The following is a 25,244-nucleotide window of genomic DNA, read 5'->3' as shown; positions in this document are numbered from 1 at the left end:
CTTTGCACAGGCTTTCTCTAGGCGAGCAGGGCTGTGCGGTGTGCGGGCTCCTCTTGCTGTGGTCTCCAGGCTCTGGAGCGCAGTCGCAGCAGCTACAGCACACGGGCTTAGCTGCTCTGTGATGTGGAATCTTTCTGGAGCAGGGACCAAGCCCGTGTCTCCCGCCTTTTCTTAACTAACCATCACTCAAGTCTGGCCATTCAGGCTGTATCCGGGGACACATGGAGCTGAGAAGCATTAGGGTCTGGTCAGATGCAAGTGAAGTCGTCAGGAGGGCCCTGGACTGGGCCCTGGACCCGTCCGCTCTCTGTCGGGTCTGTGACTGATGGGCATTAATCACCTCTGGCTGGCCACCGAGCATAGTGGACAGGAGGTCCCAGATCCTGGGCCTGGCCCAGGAGGCCTGTGTCACTTACTGCAACAGACACACACCTTAGAGCCAGCATCTCCTGCCTGTCGCAGCGACAGTGGCCCTGTCTAGAAGGTTCGCTGAGGGGGCTGTGACCAGATGTGCCTTGTTTGGGGGCAGAAGGACAATTCAGGGCTTGGGAGCCAGTGCAGCAGGCAGCCGGTCCCCTGTTGCTGATGAGAAGCACAGAACCTCCCAGTTCTCACAATCATGGTCTCTCACGTGAAGTGGTTCTCTCTGAAGCTGAAGGAGCTTCTCTTCACCCTGGTGTTCTGACATTTTATAATGTGGGACTTACATTTATCCTGGTTGGCACACAGGGAACTCCTTGTAAGGGCTTATTGTGAGTTCCTTTGGAAAGGAGTTTCCTTTTCCTTCCCCCATCACCATCATCATTTACCACCATCACCACCATTATCATCATCACCAGCATCATCAGCATCACCACTGTCACCATCATCACCATCAATGTGACCATCACGACCACCATCATCATCAGTATCATCACCATTATCACCATCATCACCACCACCATCATCAGTATCATCACCATTCACACCACCATCACTGTCATCATCACCATCACCACCAGCATCAACACCACCATCACCATCATCACCACCATCATCATCACCACCATCACCATCATCATCACCATCATCAGTATCATCACCATTATCACCTTCTTCATCACCACCATCATCAGTATCACCACCATTCACACCACCATCACTGTCATCATCAACATCATGACCATCGTCACCAGCATCAACACCACCATCACCATCATCACCACCATCTTCATCACCACCATCATCAGTATCATCACCATTCACACTACCATCACTGTCATCATCACCATCACCACCATCACCAGCATCATCACCAACATCAACACCACCATCACCACCATCACTGTCATCATCACCATCACCACCATCACCATCATCACCACCATCATCAGTATCATCACCATTCACACCACCATCACTGTCATCATCACCATTACCACCATTATGAGCATCAATACCACCATCACCACCATCATCATCATCATCACCATCAGTATCACCACCATTCACAGCACCATCACTGTCATCATCACCATCACCACCATCAGCATCATCACCACCATCATCAGTATCACCACCATTCACAGCACCATCACTGTCATCATCACCATCACCACCATCAGCATCATCACCACCATCATCAGTATCACCACCATTCACAGCACCATCACTGTCATCATCACCATCACCACCATCAGCATCATCACCACCATCATCAGTATCACCACCATTCACAGCACCATCACTGTCATCATCACCATCACCACCATCAGCATCATCACCATCATCAGTATCACCACCATTCACAGCACCATCACTGTCATCATCACCATCACCACCATCAGCATCATCACCATCATCAGTATCACCACCATTCACAGCACCATCACTGTCATCATCACCATCACCACCATCAGCATCATCACCATCATCAGTATCACCACCATTCACAGCACCATCACTGTCATCATCACCATCACCACCATCATCATCATCACCATTATCAGTATCACCACCATTCACACCACCATCACTGTCATCATCACCATCACCACCATGAACACCACCATCACCACCATCATCATCATCACCACTATCATATCATCAACATCATCACCCTCACCAGCACCATCATCACTGTCATCATTTCCTTTGCTCTCCTCTGTCTGTTACCCGTTGGTGGAGTTCCCGTGAATCCACCCAGGGCACCAGCTTTGTCCTCTGAGGTTCGCTCGGCTGGGAAGCCCCCACCCCGTTCCCCTGTGGCTTTCTCATCTTGGCAGTTGCCTGCTTGAAGTCCCAGCATTCTGCTTGTGGCTCGGCCACCCCTGCTGGCGTTGGTCAGGGCTGTGTTTTGCCCCTGGTGTCTGCATTCTCTGCGTCACTCGTTACAGGGGCTCCAATTACCTTGGTGTCTTCTGGGGTCAGTTTTTCTATTTATCTTGGTCTTATTTTTTGCTTATTTCAACTTTTCCTTAAATGGCCAGTGAATTGCCTGTTCATGTTTAAAGATGAAGGGAAGGCGAATTCCAGCAGGATTCAAGGTGTCAATATAAAAAGCAAAGCTGTAGGAATTTGCAGTGACAGTCACCCCCTCATTGGGCCCAGGGTCCCCAGAAGCTGCAAAGAACACCTCTGACAGTTTAAAATTTAGGACTTTTGATTATTGGATAAAGATACCATCAACAAAGTCCAGGAGTCAACGAGAGGTTTGGGAAAAATGTGTTTAACATTTGACAGCTAAAGAGGAATGTTTCTGTTCTCCAGAGGCCTCTTAGAAACTGGAAAGAAAGACAAGTTTAGAAACTGAGCACAGGATTTCCCTAGTGGCTTACTGGCAAAGAATCCGCCCACCAATGCAGGAGACACGGGTTCGATTCCTGATCTGGGAAGATCCCACAGGCTGTGGAGCAGCGAAGCCCGTGCACCACAACTCCTGAACCTGTACTCCAGGGCCCAGGAGCTGCAACTACTGAAGTCCAGGCATGGCTGAGAGCCCATGCTCTGCAACAAGAGAACAGCCCCCGTTCTCCGCAGCTGGAGAAACACCTGAGCAGCAGTGAAGACCCAGCACAGCCAACAATAAATACATAAAGTTAAATTAAATATATATATGTAATTAAAAAAAATAAAAGTGAACCCAGACTGGGCAGCACAGAGAACACATCACGATGAAGAGATGCTCAGACGCCCCATCAGCATCACAAGGAGATGCAAATACGGGTGGCAGGGACTCTGCTTTTCAGCCAGAGTGGTGGGAAGGAGAGACATGACGTCTGCTGCAGGCGGGGCTGTGGGGCAGCCGTGACCTCGGGTGGGGCTGGAGCAGGTGTGAGTGGTGGCTCGGCTCTGAAAGACGTCCCGCAGCTGCATCCTGAGATGGGAGACATGTGGTCCCCGACTCAGCATCCTCCCCCAGGGAGCCCGGGCACCCGCAGGTAAGGATGTTTGTACGGAGCCGTCCGGCAGTGACACCCGCGGAAGGAAGCCTGCGCCCCTGAGTAGGGCGGTGATTGGCTGGATTTTGGTACAACTGCTCGATGGATGGGATGTCCCAAGAAGTACTGTTGAGGGAGAGAAGCAAGACACGGAGAAGCCTGTGTTGATAAAATCTCACTTTTGTAAGGCAGAGCGTGAGTACCTGGGGTTTGTGTGTGTGGGTATGTGTGTGCGGCTTCATGTGTAAATCTGTGTGTGTGAGAAAATGGAGAAAAGTATGGACCGTACCCACACAAAGATGACCTGCTGTGGCTGATGGTGGAGTGAGGAGGAAAAAGAAGGAAAAAAGACAAGGACTCCAAAGACGAAGCAGTGCGACACCCTCCGTTCATGTACACGGAATGCATGCGCTTACGTGTCAACGACGAGGAGGGGAGACGCCACACAGCTCCTGGCAGACGGGCAGGCCCTGAGGTTGCAGAGGGATGGTGGGGTGAGAGGGGAGCCCGCTGGGGAGTTTGCAGGCCCGTCTGCCAGTGGGGGCCGTGGCCAGGACGATGGAAGTCGTCGTATGTCTCCACTGTACCCATGCGCTTTGTAAACCAAAGGACAAGGATGAAGAATGGCTTCCTGGGGGAATGAGGGGCCCCGGGGGTGGGAGTAGACCCTTGAGTCCCTGCTCACTCCCGGCGTCTGGAATCTGTCCTCAGGTCTTAGTGGAACTTTGTGGACATCGGACCGCCAGCACCTCCGCACCCCCAGGGATTCTTCACGGTCCTGAGTTTGCTCTGGTTTTCTCCCTTGACCCCCACTTAGTGAGACCAGGCGGGGAACCACACGAGGCTCAGTGCCCTGTCCTGATGCGAATGCCCTGGGCTTCGGCCATGGGAGTGCCCGATCTCCGCTTGCCTGCTGCCCGCCCCGTCTGACTTCTTCGCTCACAAGTCAGATCTCCAGCCCCCTGCGGGCCTGCTGGAACCTTTTCCTCTAAAATTATTTTATTCAGCAGCTTAGGAAACAAGTGTTGTTTTATCTGGACGCATTATCCATTTGGACCCTTAACCTGAAGTTTATTTATGTGGCTAATTATCAATCAATAGACACAGCCGTGTGGAGGAGATCCAGGACGCTGGGAGGCTGCTTGCTTCGGGGGAGAGGGTAGATGCTGTCATGCTGCTGATGGCGTGTGCACACACGTGTGCGAAGGATGACACAGTGCCCATCCCCTTTCTCCTCCTAGGGTCGGACCTTCTGGCCTCTCCAGAACAGGCGGAGGGAGTCAGGGCTGATGGATTCCTAACCCTCTGCTCAGCACAGAGCCTGATTTCACAGAGTTAAATGAAATTCCTGTTCGAATACAGAAATTAAGACTTATTACTTTCAAGTATAGAGCCTATTGGGGTTTTCCAGATGGTGCTAGTGGTAAAGAACCTGCCTGCCAGTGCAGGAGGCATAAGAGAGGTGGGTTTGATTCCTGGGTCGGGAAGATCCCCTGCAGAAGGGCTTGATGGCCCACTCCAGTATTCCTGCCTGGAGAATCCCATGGACAGAGGAGCCCAGCGGGCCATGGTCCATAGGTTGCAAAGAGTCTGACATGGCTGAAGCAACACTGCACACACAGAGCCTATTACGCAGTTAAAATATAAAACTGTCCCAACAGATTATGGGGAAAACATCTTGTCTTTGACTGTGTGACCGTCCATCATCAAATGTCACTCTTACAAAACATAGTTGCTCAACCTTATGGCCCGTATTTCATGAAGGGTATCTGGTGAACAAAATGATGCTTATTTAAGAAACTGGCTGTGGATAAATAGGGCTTAGAAAAATCATACAGTCAAGAGTTTGTTTTTTGACTGAAACTTATTTTAACTTAAATTAATCTTAATTCAAATTAAATTTACTATTTAATTGAAAAATATTTGAATTAAAATTATTCCACTATACATTTTTCTGTCTGGCAGCCTGGCTTTGGGCCTCCTGGGACTTGCCTCAGTTTGAATCTCCCCCCTCCCCCACCCGCTGTCGCCCGTATTTGAGTTACAGACGCGGACTCATGCATCCTGTGCGGTTTCTGTGAGCTTTCGCTGTTTCCAGACGAGTTAATTTGGTAGATATTTCCCGAGTACATAGTGGTTGTGAGAGTACAGTGGCAAGAGCCTGCTATATTGTGAGAGTATGGTAGCCCAGAAAGCCGATATTCTGCTGGAACAGTGCAGATGGAATGGACCAACCAAATAGGTGTTATTCTGAATCTTTCTTCCCTGCAAGATGACTTCTGAGTGCTTGATTCCCTGTCTCTGTTTAGCAGCCCAAAGCATTCAGGTGGGTGAATTTCTGCCCGTTCACGGAGTTTTCACTTGGATCAGGAAACAACATTACCACACACTCCTTGGTTCTTCCTTCCACACCCGAGGGTCCCTTGTGCTGGCTTCTAACAGCACAGGTTGGCGTTTCACACTGTGGAGTCATGCTCTGTGCCCTCCCGAGTGTCTGCCTCCCCAGCTGGACCTCTCATCTGTGTCGCTGCTCTTAGGTGTGCTTTGTTTGGTCTTGTTGCGGGACCATGTTCTCTGGAGAACTGTATTTTGATTTGCAGTTTATTTACTCTACTGCTAATGGACACGTGGCAGGCTTCTAGTTTTCACCGATGGCGGGCGATGCTCCTGTGTTGCCTGTGCGTGGCTCTGGGAGCCCGCGTATGCCTCTGCGGGTGTGTCTGCATGGTATCACTCGTGCGTGGCTCTGGGAGCCCGCGTGTGCCTCTGTGGGTGTGTCTGCATGGTATCACTCGTGCGTGGCTCTGGGAGCCCGCGTGTGCCTCTGTGGGTGTGTCTGCATGGTATCACTCATGCATGGCTCTGGGAGCCTGCGTGTGCCTCTGCGGGTGTATCTGCATGGTATCACTTGTGTGTGGCTCTGGAAGCCTGCGTGTGCCTCTCTGGATGTGTCTGCATGGTATCACTCGTGCGTGGCTCTGGAAGCCTGCATGTGCCTCTCCAGGGGGTCTGCATGATATCACTCGTGCATGGCTCTGGAAGCCTGCGTGTGCCTCTCTGGATGTGTCTGCATGGTGTCACTCGTGCGTGGCTCTGGGAGCCCGCGTGTGCCTCTGCAGGTGTATCTGCATGGTATCACTCGTGCGTGGCTCTGGGAGCCTGCATGTGCCTCTGCAGGTGTATCTGCATGGTATCACTCGTGCATGGCTCTGGAAGCCTGCGTGTGCCTCTGCAGGTGTATCTGCATGGTATCACTCGTGCGTGGCTCTGGGAGCCCACATGTGCCTCTCCGGGTGTGTCTGTATGGTATCACTCGTGCGTGGTGTGCCTCTCCGGGTGTGTCTGCATGGTATCACTCATGCGTGGCTCTGGGAGCCTGCATGTGCCTCACAGGGTGTTGTGAGCATCACTTTCCCATAGTTGTTTTCTCCCACCCACTCTCAAGGCAGCATCTGAGAGATCTGGTCGTTCCACCCTTGCCAGTACTGGGTTCTGCTCTGCTTTTATATTTTAGCCTTTTGTGGGATCCTGTTATGGGTTTGATTTCCATTTCCTTAGTATTTCAGTTGCTGAGAACCTCTTTCTGTGATGACTGACCTTTTGGAGTCCTCTTTTGTAAAAATGCCTGTTCATAGTTTTTGCCCATTTTTTATTTGGGTTGCTTGCCTTTTCTTTATGATTAGTGAATTACTTATTTTGGATTCTGGTCCTTTGTTGAATGTATTGGGCAGATTATCTTCTGCTCTCTGGGTTGCCTTTTTGCTCTTCTGCTGGATCTCTTGACAGACTGAAGTTCTTCATTTTGATGCAGTATAATTATGTCATTTTCTTTCCTTCATGGTTAGTGCCTTACATTTTTAAATTATTAAATATGTTTAAGATATCTTTGTCTGCCCACAGATCTTTTTCTTAAAATTTTGTCTTCTAGGTGAGGCTTTCTAGTCTTACCTTTAACATTTAGATCTGTGGTCCATCTCACACTAATTTGCTTGTTGATGTGCTGCCCGGGTCATAGGTCATTTCTGTTTCCATAAAGATCCTAGTAACTCAAGCACTGTTTATTGAAAAGACCTGCATATCTCCCTGTGGATTTGGAATGCAGCCTTTGCTATAACCATATTACTATGTGTGTGATGATCTCACTCTAGAATATTCTGCTCCTTGTTTTATTTATCTACTCTTTCACAATGTCTTAATTACATAGGTTTATAATGTGTGTTAGTTGCTCAGTCTTGTCCAACTCTTTGCAATTCCATGAACTATAGCTCAGCAGACTCCTTTGTCTGTAGAATTCTCCAGGCACAGATATTGGGGTGGGTTGCCATTGCCTTTTTCTGTACAGGGTATATTCCTCCATTTGTTTAGATCTGTAACTTCTCTTGTAATTTATGTTTTGTGGACTTCCCTGTAGCTCAGATGGTAAAGAATCTGCCTGCAATGCAGAAGACCTAGGTTCAACCCCTGGGTCCGGAAGATCCTCTGGAGAAGGGAATGACAACCCACTCCAGTATTCTTGCCTAGAGAATCCCATGGACAGAGGACTCTGGTAGGCTACAGTCTGTGGGGTCACAAAGAGTTGTACACGACTGAGTGACTAACACTACTACCATAATGTTTCATAGTTTAATTACAGAGTTCTTATGTATATATTTTGGTAGATTTCGCCCTGGATATTTGCAATTTTAGATGTTATTGTAAATGGTATCTTTTTTAAAGATGGTATCTTTTTATTTTCTATGTGCTTATTGCTGGTAGGTAGAAATACAGTGGCTTTTTGCATGTCAGCCTTGTACGCTGTCATCTTGTTAAGTTCGTTTAGGAGTTTTGACAGTTACTAGTAAGTTGTTTTGGGTTTTCTGTGTATACAGCATATTGTCTATGAGCAGCGCAGTGTCTTTCCTTTCCCCTCCTTGTGCCTTTCATTCCTTTTTCTTGTCTTGTTGCATTGGCGAGCATTACCAGCGAGGTGTTAAATGGACATGGTGTGAGGGGATATCCTGACCTCCCTCTCGATTCTGGGAATGGCTCTCCACTGTCCTCGGCTGATGACTTGTTTCCTTCATCCTGCTTTGGGGCACTGCAGGCTGTGGCTCTTGGTTCTCTTTTTGGGCTCACTGGCAGCATGATGTTTCTCCACCCCCCTGGCAGGCTGAGGCCACGGTGGGGAAGAGCATGGACTCTGAGCTGCGGTTGTTGCTTGTCCATGTGACGGGATGCAGAGGCTTGCAGAGAGTGGCAGAGCATGTCCTCTTTGTGGTTGCTTAATAAGATTTTTAAAAGAATGTTCTCTTAAGGATTTATAGTTTCTAAGACTTCTACCCTTTGGAAGGTTTATGGCTTATTTTGTGAAATTAGGTCAACTGAAATTTCCAAGGGCTGCTGCAGGAGGGAAGAACTATAGGTGATTCTAGATTCAGAGGGTTTGGTGAAGGAAATGTGAGCACACACAGGCAGTGATGATGCGTTTGGTCTCATCTGTTTTGTATGGAGCAGAAATAAAGAGATGTCTTCATATAAATACATGCACAGTGTCAGAGACTGCTTATTTGTGGATGATCATTCCTGTTTTTGTAAAAGTGCTAGTGACTTTAAATTACATATTCCTTGCTAGTGTTCATCTTCACAAATGTGGGCTTTAATTTATATGATAAATTAGGAAAGAATGAAATTATAAATGCAGTTGCTTTTGTAGTCATCACATGTTCAACATTTGTCTAATATTTACCAAAAATATATAGTTCAGTTAGAGATATACATATCTAAATTTCAAATGTTATTCATGAATAGTTTTCACAAACCTTAAACTCCTCTAATTTTTGAGATCTTAATACCAGGTGTTATTTATGTGTGTGTGTTTTTTTTTATAGAAAAACAATAATCTACTAGTTAGTAAAGTGTCATCAGACATTTACATCAAGATGAAAGGAACTATTTCAACTTGAATTTTATTTTGTGAAGAGGTTAAATTCCTAGTTTATTTTTATATTGTGAATCTTACATTGGGTTGTCCACCTGAAGCGATACTGATGCAGTGGGGCAGGGGCGGAGGAGAAATGTGGTTACACCAGTGGGTCACGTTACTAGTGGGCTATCCTCTTAGACTGAATAGAGAAGACTTGCTCTCCTTGTGGGGTTGGGGTGGTTTGCTTCCTCTGTTAGGAGTTCAGTTTTCAGCTGTAAAACAGTTTGCTTAACTTGTCATTTTCTCCTATGCCCTGGCATCTTCATGACAGTGAGTGGCGTCATTATGTAGCCCAGGAATCCTGAGGGTTCACAGGCACCTCAGTCACCCGTGGGTTCTTATGTAACCCAGGAGCCCCTGAGGGCTCACAGGCCCCTCAGTCACCCGCGGGGTCCTCATGTAACCCAGGACCCCGAGTGTTCACAGGTGCTTCAGTTACCCGTGGGGTCCTCTTGTGACCCAGGAACCCTGAGGGTTCACAGGCCCCTCAGTCACCCGCGGGGTCCTCATGTAACCCAGGACCCCGAGTGTTCACAGGCCACTCAGTCACCCGCGGGGTCCTCATGTAACCCAGGACCCCGAGTGTTCACAGGCCCCTCAGTCACCCGCAGGGTCCTCATATAACCCAGGACCCCCGAGGGTTCACAGGCGCCTCAGTCACCTGCGGGGTCCTCATGTAACTCAGAACCCCGAGTGTTCACAGGCGCCTCAGTCACCCGCCGGGTCCTTATGTAACCCAGGACCCCGAGTGTTCACAGGCGCCTCTGTCACCCATGGGGTCCTCATGTAACTCAGGACCCCGAGTGTTCACAGGCGCCTCAGTCACCCGCCGGGTCCTTATGTAACCCAGGACCCCGAGTGTTCACAGGCGCCTCTGTCACCCGTGGGGTCCTCATGTAACCCAGGACCCCGAGTGTTCACAGACGCCTCAGTCACCCGCTGGGTCCTTATGTAACCCAGGACCCCGAGTGTTCACAGGCGCCTCTGTCACCCATGGGGTCCTCATGTAACTCAGGACCCCGAGTGTTCACAGGTGCCTCAGTCACCCGTGGGGTCCTCATGTAACTCAGGACCCCGAGTGTTCACAGGCGCCTCAGTCACCTGTGGGGTCCTCATGTAACCTAGGACCCCGAGGGTTCACAGGCGCCTCAGTCACCTGTTGCTTTTTCCTTGGTAACACCCCTGGAGTGGGGTCCCCTCTGAGGCAGTGGGCATCCTGAAGTCCTACACGCTTTTGCACGTCTACAGTCTTTCACCTGCAATCAATGACTCAATGGACCTGAGTTTGAGCAAGCTCTGGGAGTTGGCGATGGACAGGAGGCCTGGCGTGCTGCAGTCCCTGGGGTTGCAGAGAGTCGGACACGCCTGACCGACTGAACTGTAACAACAATCTTCCGTCTTAGACGTGGTCCTTAATTTTTCCCTTCCTCTCCAGAAGGCAAAGCACTGTAGCTTCTGCAGTTTGATTTTGACCTCGGCTCCTTTTGAGGTGATTTCTGAGGTGGAATCAGGAAAACCTTTCAAAAGTTCCTTCAGTTCAGTCCATGTATATGTATGTGTGTATGCGTTGTGTGTGCGTGTGTGTACATATATGCATCTCCATTGTTTCATGTAGGTGTGGGTATATAAACAACATCAGTGACAGGAAAGAGCTTGGAAGGAATGGGCATGGTGATGGGAGTGATGGCTGGGGGTTGCACTGGGGAACGTCCCTCTGGGGAGACACATTGGAGAGAAGTTGGGGGGCAAGCCCCACGGGCACGGGGCAGCAGAGGGAATGGCCGGGACGGTCATGGCCGCGTGGTGCCTGGCCCTGGGGCCGACTGTCCACGTGTGTGCAAAGGCCCGAAGGCAGCGCAGAGGGGTCTGCCTACCCCGGGGCCTTTGAACACTGAGCCTTTCTTCCTGAAGCTTCTACAGTGAGCTCCACTGAAAACGCTCCAGTGAGCGCCGGTTCCCTCCAGTCCAGGGGTTTTATAGGGAGACTGGAGAGGGCGGGAGACCGGTCCAGGGTCGTGCCGCTCAGAGAGGGCGAGAGGGCGGGAGACCAGTCCCGGTTCATACCGCCCGCTGGGGGTGCTGGGCCGGACAGAGAGCAGCCCCCCCCCGGCTCCAGGCGGGCAGGTGCTGTGCAGGGACAGACGAGCGCCTGCTGGCTCCGCGGCATCTCCCGTGAGCGCAGGAGGCAGACGCTAATCTGACGGGGGTGCCTGTGGGGCGGGTCAGGGAGCTGGGGAGGCCCAGCAGTGCTGCCTCTCAGGGGACCTGCCTCAGGCCCCCTGAGTGTGACGCTTGGGCCCCGTCCTGACCCCTCACAGCACCTCAGCCTGCCTCTGGGGAGTGACCCATCTCCCACTGGGTTCACTTTGGGGGTCTGCCAGTCATGGCCTCCGGCCCTGGCCTGGCCAGGAGATGCACCTCAGGGCCGAGCCAACGTGGGCCCCCTAGGAGTCAGGTCTCAGGCCCAGCTTCTAGGGGACCGTCCCTTACATCCTGCCTCCAGATCTCCCCCTCCTAGGTTCTCCAGATCCTTCTGGGAGGTCTGTTTGCCCAGATCGTTCAGGGGCCTTTTCTGTCGCCCGTGACCCTGAAGCCCTGGCAGGGACGTCTTCCTCCTCACAGGCCTGTGTTCTGGAACCTGAGTTCTTGCTTTGCTCTGCAGTCTAGAGAGGAGGGTTCACAGTCCAGGTACCGGCATTGCGCCTGTTGGGTTCGAGAACTGGTTCCTCCGTCTCCTAGCTCCTGGTCCACAGTTCCAGACTCACTGCAGTCTGTCCTCCAACCTGGCTCCCACCTGGGGGCCCTGGCACCACCTGCTCTGAGACGGGCGTAGCCAGCGATGAGAAGGGGCTGACGTCCCTGGGCTGGCAGGGGCCGCAGGTGCCCACAGAGGACCCCTGGCCCGGGGGAGGTGTCCTCCGGAGAAGGAGGCCGCGTCTCCGTTCACACCGTCACCCTGGCCTATCCCGGGCCCGGCCCCAAGTCCTGGTACTGCTTCAGTGCCCTTCTGTTTCCCCCGAAACAGGGGCGTGGTGGTGTGCAGAGTGCACTGTTTGTAAGAGAACTGGATTCTGAACACACCAGATCAAAGGAAACGTCTCATGCAGTAATAGGGCTCCACGGGCCCACCCTTTCAAAATTGTGCGGCCACCTTTGGGCATTTCGTGTGTGTAACAGGGTTTGCAGGGGAAGCCAGCCTGGCAGGGTGCCTGCCGGCAGTCACTGGGTCTGGGTGCTGCAGACTCGCTATATACTACTGTGTTTACTTCGTGTAGGTTTGAATATTCCATAAGACCAAAGCTTTTTTTCTTTAAGCAAGAGAAGTTTATGATAAAACCCTGTAAAATATTAAATTTAAAACATCAATATGAACATGTGTGTGCTTTTTTTTTTTTTTTTTTATGTTTAAAAAGTCTGTATTTGTTACTCTTCATATGTCCAAAAAACAAACAGTTAAACCAACCAGGATGTGGGGGAAACCAAAGTGAAATACACACACTGGCAAATGAGCCCAGTTCTAGCAGAGGTTCGCGAGCCGCTGCGCTGAAGGGGTGCAGAAGAGCTGCCCAGGGTCACGGCGGGGCCTGGGCTCTGTGTCCTGACCACACACTGCGAGGCTGGAGGCAAGAACTAGACGTGAGTTCTGTCTCGTCACGTGTGTGCCTCATGTGTGTGGGCCGGCTGTTCTGAAAGCATTTTATACTAGAATTGTATCCTTGTGGTGAACAAGTAAGCAGATGGATTGTAACCAGTAAGAACCAGGTTTCTCACTGTTGGAGAAATAAGTGAAAATCGGGAAAGGAGGAGTCTAAACTCGGCCTGTGATGTCGGGTTGGGTCTGAGGTGTCAGTGTGAACTTGTGATGTAACCAGTATGCACCAGAATATGGGTGTGTGGGTTTGCATCCAGCGTCCTGTGTGCAGGGCGGGTCCTATAGCGGTAGCGCCCGGCAGTAATCCGCGCCTCTGGCACCCGGCTCTCGCTGCCCACACACAGTTCTCCAGGAAAGGGAGCCAGGGCTCCCGGGAGAAGTGGTTCATTCCCAGGCTGTGACAGGGGCATCTCGTGGAACTGGAAAGTAAGGAAGTGCTAAAAAAAGATAAAAGATGGGGATGGGGGCTTCAGAGAAACATAGGAGCTTCCAGTGTCCCAAGCCTGAACAACAAAATAAATAGTGATGGTTTCAATGGTCACGCACAGAATAAAATAAAAATCCATAATTTCATAGTGATGGAAATAGATGATTAAACAGGAAGATGGGCAAGTGACGACAGGTCTTCCTGGCAGTGGAATTCTGATTAATTGATATGTGCAGAAGAAGGGAGGGGAGTTAAACATCAGTCTTGGGCAGTTAAACAAGATAGGGAGAGTTGCAAATGGGATGCGGTGGGTTTTGTAGCCACGAAGAAGCCCACGGTACTGATTCTGGTCTTTCTCTCCTTGAGAGAGCTTTGATAGTTGGGGTCTTTTAGGGCATTGATTTATTTCATCCGAATTGTCAGATTTATTCACATAAAGTTGTTCATCATCTCCCCTTATCATCCAGTTAGTATCTGTGTGGTCTATGGTTAATCCCCTCTTACTCTGGATTTTGTTAATTTGCTGCTGCTTTCTCTTATTTTTTCCTGATCTGTTTAGCTAGGCTCAGGTGGTAAAGACTCTGCCTATAATGCAGGACACCTGAGTTTGATTCCTGGGTCAAGAAGCTCCCTTGGAAAAGGGAATGGCTACCCACTCCAGTATTCTCACCTGGAGAATACCATGGATAGACAACCCTGGTGGGCTATAATCCATGGGGTCACTAAGAGTCAGACACAACTGAGCAATTTGACTTTCTCAAAGAATCAGCATTTAGTTTCATTGATTTTTATATTTTGTTGATTTCTGCTCTTTGCTGTTGTCTTTTTTTTCTGCTTATTTTGGGTCTGACTTATCCTTTTTCTAGTTTCTTACAGAGAAACCTGAGGTCATTGATTTGAGACCTTCATCTCTGACACAGGTTTTCAGTGCGATAAATGTCCCTTTCAGCACTACATATTTTGATATGTTGTGTTTCATTTTTGTTCATTTCAAAATACTTCATGATTTGTTCTACTTTTTTCTTTGACCCATAAAGTATATTCTTTAGTTTTGGTTTTAGATATCTGGTTTATTATATCTGTTATTTAGATATTTGGTTTTCCAGATAACTTTATGTTAATGATTTCTAATTTAATTTCATTTTAGTCAGAGGACATTCTTTCTATATCTTGACTTGAGTGTTTTTAAACTTACTGAGATTTTTTGGATGGCCCCAAAGATGTTCTGTCTTGGTCATTGTGTGCATTTAAAAACAATGTGGAGCATATGTATCTTGCTGTTGTTCACAGTGTTCTGTAAATGTCATTCTCATCAGGTTGGGTGATGGTGTTGTTCACATCTCCTCTGCTTTTACTAATTTTCTGTCCCTTGTAATGACTATCATGAGCAGGGTGCTGAAGTTTACAGCTATGGATTTGTCCACTTCTCCTTATACTTTCTCCCTTTGCTGTCCTTCGCTTCATGTGTGAAGCTCTGGTATCAGGTGCATACGTGCTTAGGGATGTTGTGTCCTTTTGGTGAGTTGACCCCTTGATCGTTATGAAATGGCCTTCTTTGTCCTTGGTGATAGTCTGTCTTAACATTTACTTTGAGTAAATGTTAGCCATTACAGCTTTCTTTTGAGGAGTATTTCCATGCTATATCTTTTTCCATCTTTTACTTTTAACATGTTTGTGTCTTTATAAATAAAACCCGTTCCTTGTAGGCAGATATAGTTGGGGCCACGCATCTTGGGGAAGATTCGTTTTGCAATGAAATGCATGACCTCTTCTCCCCAGACCATTTTCATTCCTCCCCCACACAAGTCCTCTTTGTACTCCGGAAGCAGGGTCTGGCTGTTTTATCCACTCTGACAGCATCTGCCCTTTAAATTGGGGGTGTTTAGACTGTTTGGTCTGGTCCTTGATGTCATTTGGTTTAAAGCGGCCATCTTGCTCTATGTTTTCTGTTTGTCACTTTTCTGTTCTCTTTTACTCTCTTTCTGCCTTCATTTGGATGGAGCATTTTTACGATTGTGTTATATTTTCCTTATTGCCTTGTTAGTTACTTGTTGACTAGTTGGTTAATCATTTTTTAAGTGGGGGTTTAGGATTTGTGGTCTACATTTCAGCCTACCATGGTCTTATCTTCAAGGCTCGTGTAACAACATACAGCAACGTACCTCTCTTCCTCCACTGCTAGTCTTTGTGTTGTTTTTGACAAGTTTTCTTAGTACATATGCTACAAACGCCTTAATACATTGTTATTTTTGCATTAAACTGTTCTCTTTAAAAGAGATTCAGCATCAGAGAAGAATCATTTGTCTTTGCATGTACAGTTCTCATTTCTGAAACTCCTCTCTACTCTCTGTGGGTCTGTGTTTCCATCTGGCGTTATTTTCATTTTGCCTTTGAGATTTCTTTTAGTGCAGGTCTGCTGGTGATGCATATTTTTAACTTTTGACTATGTGACAACATCTCTATTTCACCTTTGTTTTTGAAAGATTTTTTCATGGGGTGCAGCATCCAAGGCAGGAGGTGTGTGTGTGTCTGTGTGTGTGCATGTGTGTGTGTGCGTGCATGCACGTATGCATGAGTGTCCCTTGGAAAGGTGTTGCTCCATTGTCTTCTGGCTTTCATTCTTTCCACTGAGAAATCTGCTGTTCCTCTTTTTTTTTTTTTTCTGTCTGTCATGTGACTTTTCCTTCCCAACTGCTTTTAGGACATTATCTTAAAACTGGCTTTAAGTAATTTAATTATGTTCTGGCCTGGTGTAATCTTCAGAGTGTGTTTGTGCTTGGAATTGAACTTCTTGGATCGATGGGTTTATGAAAGTGAAAGTGTGAGTTGCTCGGTCTTGTCCAACTCTCTGTGACTCTATGGACTGTTGTTCACCAGGCCCTGTATCCATGGCATTTTGCAAGCAAGAATACTGGAGTGGGTAGCCATTCCCTTCTCCAGGGGATCTTTCTGACCCAGGGACTGAACCTGGGTCTCCTTCATTGCAGGCAGATTCTTTACTCTTTGAGCCAGCAGGGAAGCCCTGTGGGTTTATAGTTTTCTTCACATTTGGGAGATTTTGAGCCATTGTTCCTTTAAACCGTTTTCCGTGTCCACCCTGCATTGCTATGTGAACGCTGTCAGTCCCCTGGGATGACTGGGCAGCTCATCAGGTGTGCATCTCCCCAAGGGTCCCAGGCCTGATATCAGTGTCTGGAAACCGCAGTTGCACAAGTTTTGTCTTTTATAGGTGCTTCGTGTGCGAGACTAAATCTGGTCTGTATTATTCTATTTTGACTAGGAGTAGACTTCTGATGGTGCCCAAGGAAGTCGTCCAAACTTTATTAGAAGCTCTTGGTTTAGAGTAAATAACGGCCATATCGATAGCTTACTCCCTGGAAGGAAAGTTATGACCAACCTAGACAGCATATTAAAAAGCAGAGACATTACTTTGCCAACAAAGGTCCGTCTGGTCAAGGCTATGGTTTTTCCAGTGGTCATGTATGGATGTGAGAGTTGGACTGTGAAGAAAGCTGAGCACCAAAAAATTGATGCTTTTGAACTGTGGTGTTGGAGGAGACTCTTGAGAGTCCCTTGGACTACAAGGGGATCCAACCAGTCCATCCTAAAGGAGATCAGCCCTCGGTGTTCATTGGAGGGACTGATGTTGAAGCTGAAACTCCAGTACTTTGGCCACCTGATGCGAAGAGTTGACTCATTGGAAAAGACCCTGATGCTGGGAGGGATTGGGGGCAGGAGGAGAAGGGGACGACAGAGGATGAGATGGCTGGATGGCATCACCGACTGGATGGGCATGAGTTTGAGTAAACTCCGGGAGTTGGTGTTGGACAGGGAAGCCTGGCATGCTGCAGTTCATGGGGTCGCAAAGAGTCGGACACGACTGAGCTGAACTGAACCGTGTGCAGCCCTGACACGGGGCTCCTCCTGTGCTAACACCATTGTTTAGTCCTATCATACCGCCGTGATGTTCACAGTGCTGTGTTCTCCTTCATCCCCATTTCCATAGGTTAGCAGCTGAGGCATGGCGAGCTCAGGTCACTTGCTTGAGGTCACGTCCATGTTAAAGTGTTGTTTCTGAGCTTCACATCTGGAGCCCAGCGCACTGGCGGCCTTGGTTCTCCTGCTTGCGCTCTCAGCTGTTAGCTAGACTGCCATCTGACGGGTCTGGAAGTTTCTGGTTAGGACTCTGCTTCCTCTCAGAGACCCAGGGTGCAGAGTCTCCTGACAGGCTCGGTGTGGCTGAAGTCGGAGGAGCCGGGCCAAATGAGGCATCTGGAGGTTCAGCTGAGGGCAGGGAGGGAGACCCTGCCCTGCTGCCTTCCCTGGACTCACAGAGTCTCCGTCGGGCCCTGTACCATGCGGGGCCACTCTCCAGACCCTCTGCCTCTCTGCCTCGTGGTGTTAGGGGCGTCCAGCGGGAGCTGGCCTGTGTGGGATGTGGTCTGCTTGCAGTGCAGGGGATTGTGAGTTGAGGGGACTGTCAGCGTCACACAAGGCTGGCGAGGCTGGCGGGAGCCCCTGGTGGGAGGCCTGGGCGCTGTGTGTCCTGGGCGTTAGGGCTGGCACTGTGCCTCCCTCCCAAGAGCTACGTTGCAGTCCTAACCCCCAGCACCTCAGAGCGTGACCCTGTATGGAAACAAGGTCCTTGCAGATGTAACACAGATGAAGTCGTGCTGAGGTCAGCTGAGCCTCTAATCCTGTGTGACTGTGTCCTAGGAAGTCGGCCAAGTGAAGGCAGACACACGAGAGATGAGGAAGGCAGAGTTTGGAGCCCTGCAGCTGCTGGCCCAGGGACCCCAGAGATGCCAGCAGTCCCCAGAGGCGGGAAGGGGCCAGGACGGGTTTCCCTGCAGCTTTGGAGGGAGGTCGGCCTCGCCAGCACCCAGACTTCAGACTTTTGAAAACTTCATGGCTCCTGACCGTGAACAATGCATTTCTGTAGTTTTTACACCACTCAGTCTGTGGTTCTTTGTTCCTGCAGCAGCAAGAAGTGAATCCACTGGGGTTGCGACGGTTCTTTCACGTACATCCCGCCCTGGAACAGGGCATGTTCTTGTGACTCAAAGTAGCTCATGTCCTCCCAGTACCTGGTGGGGAGGTGTCGGTGTGATGCAGACGTCGAGCTGGGTCTGACTTGACTTTTCCTGCTTCAGCAATGCTTCTTAACTTCAAGGAACAGGGTGTGACCACTGAGGACCCTGGAAGGATTCCCTGCATCTGTGTCTGCCTTCACACCCGCTCCCCCCGCCCCACCGCGGCTCCTACTTCTTGCTGCTTTTGGCCATGTGCTCTTTTTTGAAATTGGTTATTGCGTGGTTTTCTCCATCTTTATGTGTTCTGTCCCCTGTTCCATGACTCAGAAGCTTCAGTTCTTCCTTTTAACCTCTCTCGTCAAGCCATTGCCACCTTTTATAAAACTCTACCTTTGCTGGACATTTTATTTATTAGGAATTTTACATGTCTTTTTAAAAACTGATGATTTTAAAACTAGAGTTAGTATTGATTTTGTAGTATTCTAGTTATTAAATTGCAGTTTTTGATAGTCTGCTCCATCCGTTTTTTTTTTTTTTTCCATAAACCCTGGTATTTTTGTATTCAGGTTTTTGGAGTGTGTGTTTTTCCCAGAGTGCATTATTGTATTATAGCAGAAACTTCTTAAGACAGAAGGAGCTTATATAGATAATAACTGTATTGTAGCAGTTCTTCTGTGTCCCGTTCTGTCTGCATTTGGGTTGTCTCAGCCCCTCAGCCCTGTGCTAGCTGAGAGCCTGCTGACGCTGAGCACTTATCTTGGGTTCTGTGTGTGTCAGCTGCCAGAGGGGTGTCTCTGAGAAGCGTTTTAGCTACTGTTGCAGTGGCCAGAGCAGGGGTAGGATCAGAGGTACACAGTCTTTGGGCAAAACTCAGATCTAGACCACAGTTATGTTCATTTGAGGATAAACAAACAGAAGTAAATCCCTACCACGGAGTCTCAAAAGGTATTCTGGCTTGTGATGGAAAGGGAACTCTCCTGAAAGGCAGAAGAGAACAGTCAGTTGTCAGAATCAGAAAAAAAGAAGTTTCAGAAGGCTGTGGCCAGAAATATACACGCAGAGCAGAGATCGTGAGGAGGGACTCAGCTGAGAGGAGAAGGTAGTGGAGTGAGTCATAAAGGAGATGGTTGAAGACAAAGAGCTTAAGGTTTGGTTAAAATCTGTATGCAAAGCCATCAGAATGAAGTGGAGATCTTGGGACTTAGCAGCAGTGACGTGGAGACCACTCGGGCTGAGGCACTTGGGATGCAGAGTAAACCACGAGGTACCAGTGCTGAGAGGAGCTGGATACGATGGTTTTCTGGTTCCAGCCAGACAGTGTGGGAAGCTCTGAAGACGCCAAAGCAGATGTAGCAAAGCAGTCACCAAAACGTGATCAAAGAGCATTTTCCTAAGCAGAAGAGAAGACCTGTGTGTGCCAAAAGGTTCATGTTTGAAGCAAGATAAATGAAAAGAAATTCTTACCATACATCTTCTGACAACGTATTTGAACTTCAAGATTAAAGTAACAACAAAATCCTGGCAGAATGCAGACAGAAGAAAGCATCAGAAATCAGCCCCCAGAGATTTCCTGGAAAGGAAGCGCTGCCTGGCTGGTCAGAGGTTTTCTGTGTCTGACTGCAGGGCGGAAGCTAAGGCCTTGAGGGAGAAAGCGTTGTGATGTCAGACTTTTATACCCAGCCAAGTTGTGACTTTCGGGTGGAGGATTCAGAGCCATCTGAGATTTGTTGTTGTTCAGTTGCTAAGTCGTGTCCAGCCGTTTGTGACCCCATGGACTGCATCATGCCAAGCTTCCTTGTCCTTCAGTATCTCCAAGAATTTGCTCAAATTCATTTTCATTGAGTTGATGATGCCATCCAACCATCTCATCCTCTGTCTCTCCCTTCTCCTTTTGCCTTTAGTCTTTCCCAGCATCAGGGTCTTTTCCTATGAGTTGTCTTTTTGCATCAGGTGGCTAAAGTATTGGAGCTTCAGCTTTGGCATCAGTCCTTCCAATGACTATTCAGGATTGATTGCCTTTGGGATGGACTGGTTTGATCTCCTTGCAGTCTGAGCTTTGTAAGAGTTTGCAAAATATACCACCTACATTGCTTTCAAGGCTGCAGTGTTTCTTTCTGGTCAAGAGATGAATAAAAATTCTATTTATTTCTTAAAGTTTTACTGAAGTACAGTTAATTTACAGTGGGTGAATTTCTGCTGTACATCAGAGTGACTTTTATACCTAGACATGTTCCTTTTCATATTCTTTTCCATCCTGATTTGTCAGGGTGTTGAACATAGTTCCCTGTGCTACATGGTAGGACCTTGTCTCCTTCCTGTATATATTAATGATGGTTGGCATCCACTCATCCAGAACTCCCAGTTCATCCCTCCCTCACACCTCCTTCCCCAGTTGGCAACCACAAGCTTGTTCTCTTTGTGAGTCTGTTTTTGTTTTGCAGATATCTTTGTTTGTGTCTTATTTTAGATTATGTAAGTGATATTAGATGGTATTTGTCTTGTTCTTCCTGTCTTAACTTCACTTGGTATAATAATCTATAGGTTCATCCATGTTACTGCAAGTGGCATTATTTTATTTTATTGTTTTTACGGCTGAGTAATATTCTGTTGTATATGTGTACTATATCTTCTTCATCTATTCAAGAGAAGAATAAAAACTCTGAACGTGAGATAAGTCATTGTGTTTCCTAAGGAAGTAACCATGTACAGAACAATAATCGCAAAGATGCTAGTCAGTTGTGGGTGATGTGTTACTGGGTACCATCTAAGCAGACACCTTTTGAGATTTAGTTCTTTACATGATAAATAGGTTAGAGGTCTTTGGTTATAAGCAATAGGGGGGAAAATCCTTGAACAGTTTAATCAAGAACAGGAATTTGTCACACTGTTAAAGGGGCAGATAATAAGCCTTAGAGGAACCCTGACCAGGGTCAGTATGAGGATTTTCATAGTCACTGTGTTCTCAGTTTATGTCTATATTCCAGTTGTAACACATGCTCATCACAGCAAGGAAATTAGAGAGTCCTAGGTGATGCCGTGGCGCAGAGGCAGATGCTCGGTGGTGGGCGTTTGTGCCCTCGTTTCTATGGGTTCTTCCGTTACTGACTGTGATCTGGGGAAGATGCTGGACTTGGGAAGAGGATTGGTGTCCGTCAGGTGTCACCCTCCAGGGGTCTGGGGACAGGGCCTGTGATCTGACGGCCAGGGCTGTCAGAGCTGCCCGCGGTGGGGGAGGAGGCAGGGGGCTCCCAGCACAGCCTGAGAGCACTGTTCCCAGGAGTGGATCCTGACGCTGGGGAGTTCCCAGCCGTCATGCTGGCAGAGAGGGCAGGGTGCCCGACTGTGGAGCTGGCAGTCTGTGCGGGGAAAGGTGACGCAGCCCAGCGGCAAGGACACGCATCAAAATGCCACCCAGCGTCTGCCCATGTGTCACGGCGTCGGGATGGCTCTTTAGACACTTCCTGCGATGAGCGTGTTGTACTCTTAGAACATGGGAATGAATCGGGGAAATTGTTATCGTGAAGATGGAGACCTGGGAAACTGTTGCGGACACAAGTGAGCAAAGCTGAATTTAGACAGACTCTCAGATTGCTGCCGTGTAAAACAGAAATGTTGCTGGGGATATCGTGAGAATGGAAAAATGTGTGTGGGGGGGGATTGGGTCAGCTCCAGGTGATTTCTCTTGTAAAGTGTTTTCCGTCAACGGTTCCGAGCTTGCACTGCAGATGCATTATTACACATATCCACATCTATATATTTACTAACAGAACCTCAAGTACAGCCAGTCCCCCACCTATGAGCCTGAGAACCATGAATCTTCAAAGACGCAAATGCACATTTGCATGTCAAGTCACATCAGTTAGTTCACGTGTCTGACGTTATCTGTGAAGTTGGGTACGTGGATGAACTCGATTGGGCTTACGAACAAAGTAGAGTTACGAATGGGCTCTCAGAAGGGAACCTGTTTGTATGTAAGGCCTTCCTGTAGTTTGTAAGACTAGAAACGGTGAGTCCACGCGAGTGTTTTAGCAATCCACCCAAGGGGCGGGGAGGCACACAAATGACTGAGTCCCGGCTGCACTTCCTAACTGAAGCCGCCCCTTCTCTCCCCACACAGGTTGTCTCCTAAGAGCCCCTGGCGATCCCCGCCCTCCTCTGGATTTCTGGGCCCGCGACGTGGTCAGCGAGACCAGGGTGCTTCGGTGGCTGTGGGCCGGCCCTGCCCGTTGCTGGACTTGTATGTGCCGCTCGGACTCTGGGCTCTTTGGAGCTCTCGTTTACGTGGAAGTTTTGAGCCATTTTGAATCTTTTGAAGGAGAAGCCGCTGCTCACAATGAGCTCGCAAAGCCATCCAGGTAAGCGGGACCCCGGGTCCTCGTGGCGGTTGGGTCCCGGGTCTCCCTCTGTGTTCATGACCACCAGCGCAGCTGGTTTAGGTCGGCCCCGAGGGCGGGGCAGCCGGCTCTCCGTCTCAGCGGCAGGAAGACGAGCGGGGCCTCCCGGGGGTCCAGGCACAGCCCTGACCTGCGCGCCGACTTGAGCAGTGTGCGCCTCCCTGAAGCCTCAGGGGGCGATGGGCGCAGGGCCATGCGTGGTCTGGAGAGCGCTTCCTTTTGCCGCTGCTTTGATTCTGGGGGCCGTGGGGGTGGGCCGCCTCTGGGCCGAGCTGGACACGGTCGGTGCCCCTCGGTGGTGGGCGCCCGCAGGCATCAGTCCTGGTGCCCAGGGCGTCACCAGGCACGGCGCTCGCATCCTGCCCACAGCGAGACTTCACAGGCCCCGGACGTCCCCCACCTGGTGGGAAGAGGTGACCGGTCCGGGGCCACAGAGCTCGTGGCCGGGTGGGGTCGGGGAGCACGTTTGTGCGGCTCTCGGGTTCAGAAGCGTGCGGGGACACGCGTGCTCAGGCTTCTCCAGCCCTGTCACCGAGTCACCCAGCCGCCCCGTGGCAGTGAGCCCTGGCTCGTCCAGCCTCACGGTCTGCTGCAGCGTGGCCCCCGGGCCGTTTACGTCTGTTGTCCTGCATCCACTCGGGCAGGCGCGGGGCATCCTGGAGGCCCTGCCTCCGTCCGTGTGGCTGGGGTCCCCGCTGGGTGAGAGTGGGGGGCTTGGTCTACGCTCTTCCCTGGGATTCGGCCCCCTGCATGTCCTCTCCTGGCCTGAACAGAGCTGTCTGAAGCTCCGAGAGCAGAGTTCCCGCTTATATTTAGATACGAAGGCTTTATTGATTTAGATTGTTCGTGTATTGACTGATACAGAGTGTAAAATGTAATCTAACAGTCTGGCTCGAAGTGGGTGAACGTGGACTATTTTCCACGCAGAGCTGGGGAGCCTGCCTTTCTCCTGTGTATGAACATACAGGGTGTGTGTAGAAATGTTTTAATCATTCTATCTGTGGAGTTCTGTGTTTCATTTTTTGTTTTTTTTTTTTTTCCATTTAGTACCTTATGATCATCTTTTGATGTCAGCATGTACATAAACCTGACTTGTTTTTGGTAGCTTATAGGTAGATACTCATGTGGCTGCCGCGGTAGTGAGAACAGCCCCACATCATCATCAGACAATTATTATTCATATATTTTGTACACACACTTCTGTGACTATCTCCATTAGGTCGGCTCCCAGCAGTAGAATTGCTGGGTGGGTGGGCACCTGCATTGGAAACTTTGTTTACTTTGCACGTGGCTCCAGAACCTCTGTCTCAATTTCTCCCCTTAATCCTAGTTTATGAGCATATGTGTTTTTCTTCATTTGCAGAAGCACTAGCTGGATTCAGTTTGCCTCATTCTTGTCGGCATGCCAGGGGAAATTTATTGTTTGAATTTGCATTACTGTATAAATGAGGGTGCACATTTTTAAAAGTTTTATTTTATACTGGAATGTAGTTGATTTACAACGTTGTGTAAATTTGTGGTGTACAAAGTGATATAGTTTTATATGTGTGTGTATATATACACACATATATCTATTATTTTTCAGATTTTTTTCCCACTTAGGCTAATACAGAATATTGGGTAGATTTCCCTGTGCTGTACAGAGGACCGTGTTGTCGATTTTATGTATAGTACTGTGTGTCTGTTAATCCCAAACTCTGTAATTTATCCCTCCCACCTTTTTCCCCTTAGTTAACCTTAGGTTTGTTTTCTAAGTTTGTGAGTCTGCTTCTTTGTAAATAAGTTCATATGATGTTTGTTTTTCTCTGTCTGAACTTCATTTAGTGTGACAATCTTTAGGTCCATCCGTGTCGCTCCAAATGGCCTTATTTCGTGGCTGAGTAACATTCCATTGAATATATGTGCCACGTCTTCTTTATGCACTCCCCTGTTGACGGGCATTTAGGTTGCTCCCAGGTCCTGGCTATTGTGAGTAGTGCTACCCTGAACCTTGGGGTGCTTGTATCTTTTCAAATTATGATTTTCTCTAGATGTATGTCCAGGAGTGGGGCTGCTGTGTCATAGAGCAGTTCTCTCAGTATTTTTAGTTTTTAAGGAGCCTCTATACTGTTCTCCATAGTGCCTGCACCAATTTACATTCCCAACAGTGTGTAGGAGGGTTCCCTTTTCTTCACACCCTTTCCAGCATTTATTGTTTGTAGACTTTTTGATGATGGCTATTCTGACCAGTGTGAAGTGATACCAGATTTTTTATGAGCTGCTATAGACGTAAATCTCATACATACCAGTAGGCATTTGAAGAGAAAAAATGCTTTTATTTTTCCCCTATTTTTTTTCTCGCTCTTTTTTTAATCTAA

At 48.8% G+C, this 25,244-nt stretch overlaps 1 protein-coding gene across 4 annotated transcripts in view; it reads left to right on the top strand.

The window, feature by feature from the left end:
• Window positions 1-25,244, top strand: part of HDAC4 (histone deacetylase 4) — a 287,685-nt gene that overhangs the window by 29,567 nt on the left and 232,874 nt on the right. For all 4 annotated transcript variants that reach the window (XM_061122627.1, XM_061122630.1, XM_061122629.1 and 1 more), the window contains exon 2: window positions 22,611-22,848. In XM_061122627.1, the coding sequence (XP_060978610.1) occupies window positions 22,827-22,848 (22 nt within the window). In that variant the 5' untranslated portion in view covers window positions 22,611-22,826. The remainder of the gene's footprint in view (window positions 1-22,610; window positions 22,849-25,244) is intronic.

Source organism: Dama dama, chromosome 20, assembly GCF_033118175.1.
Source record: "Dama dama isolate Ldn47 chromosome 20, ASM3311817v1, whole genome shotgun sequence".
NCBI lineage: Eukaryota > Metazoa > Chordata > Mammalia > Artiodactyla > Cervidae > Dama > Dama dama.
The sequence above is the reverse complement of the archived record's forward strand: the minus strand, read 5'-3'. Positions and strand labels throughout refer to the sequence as shown.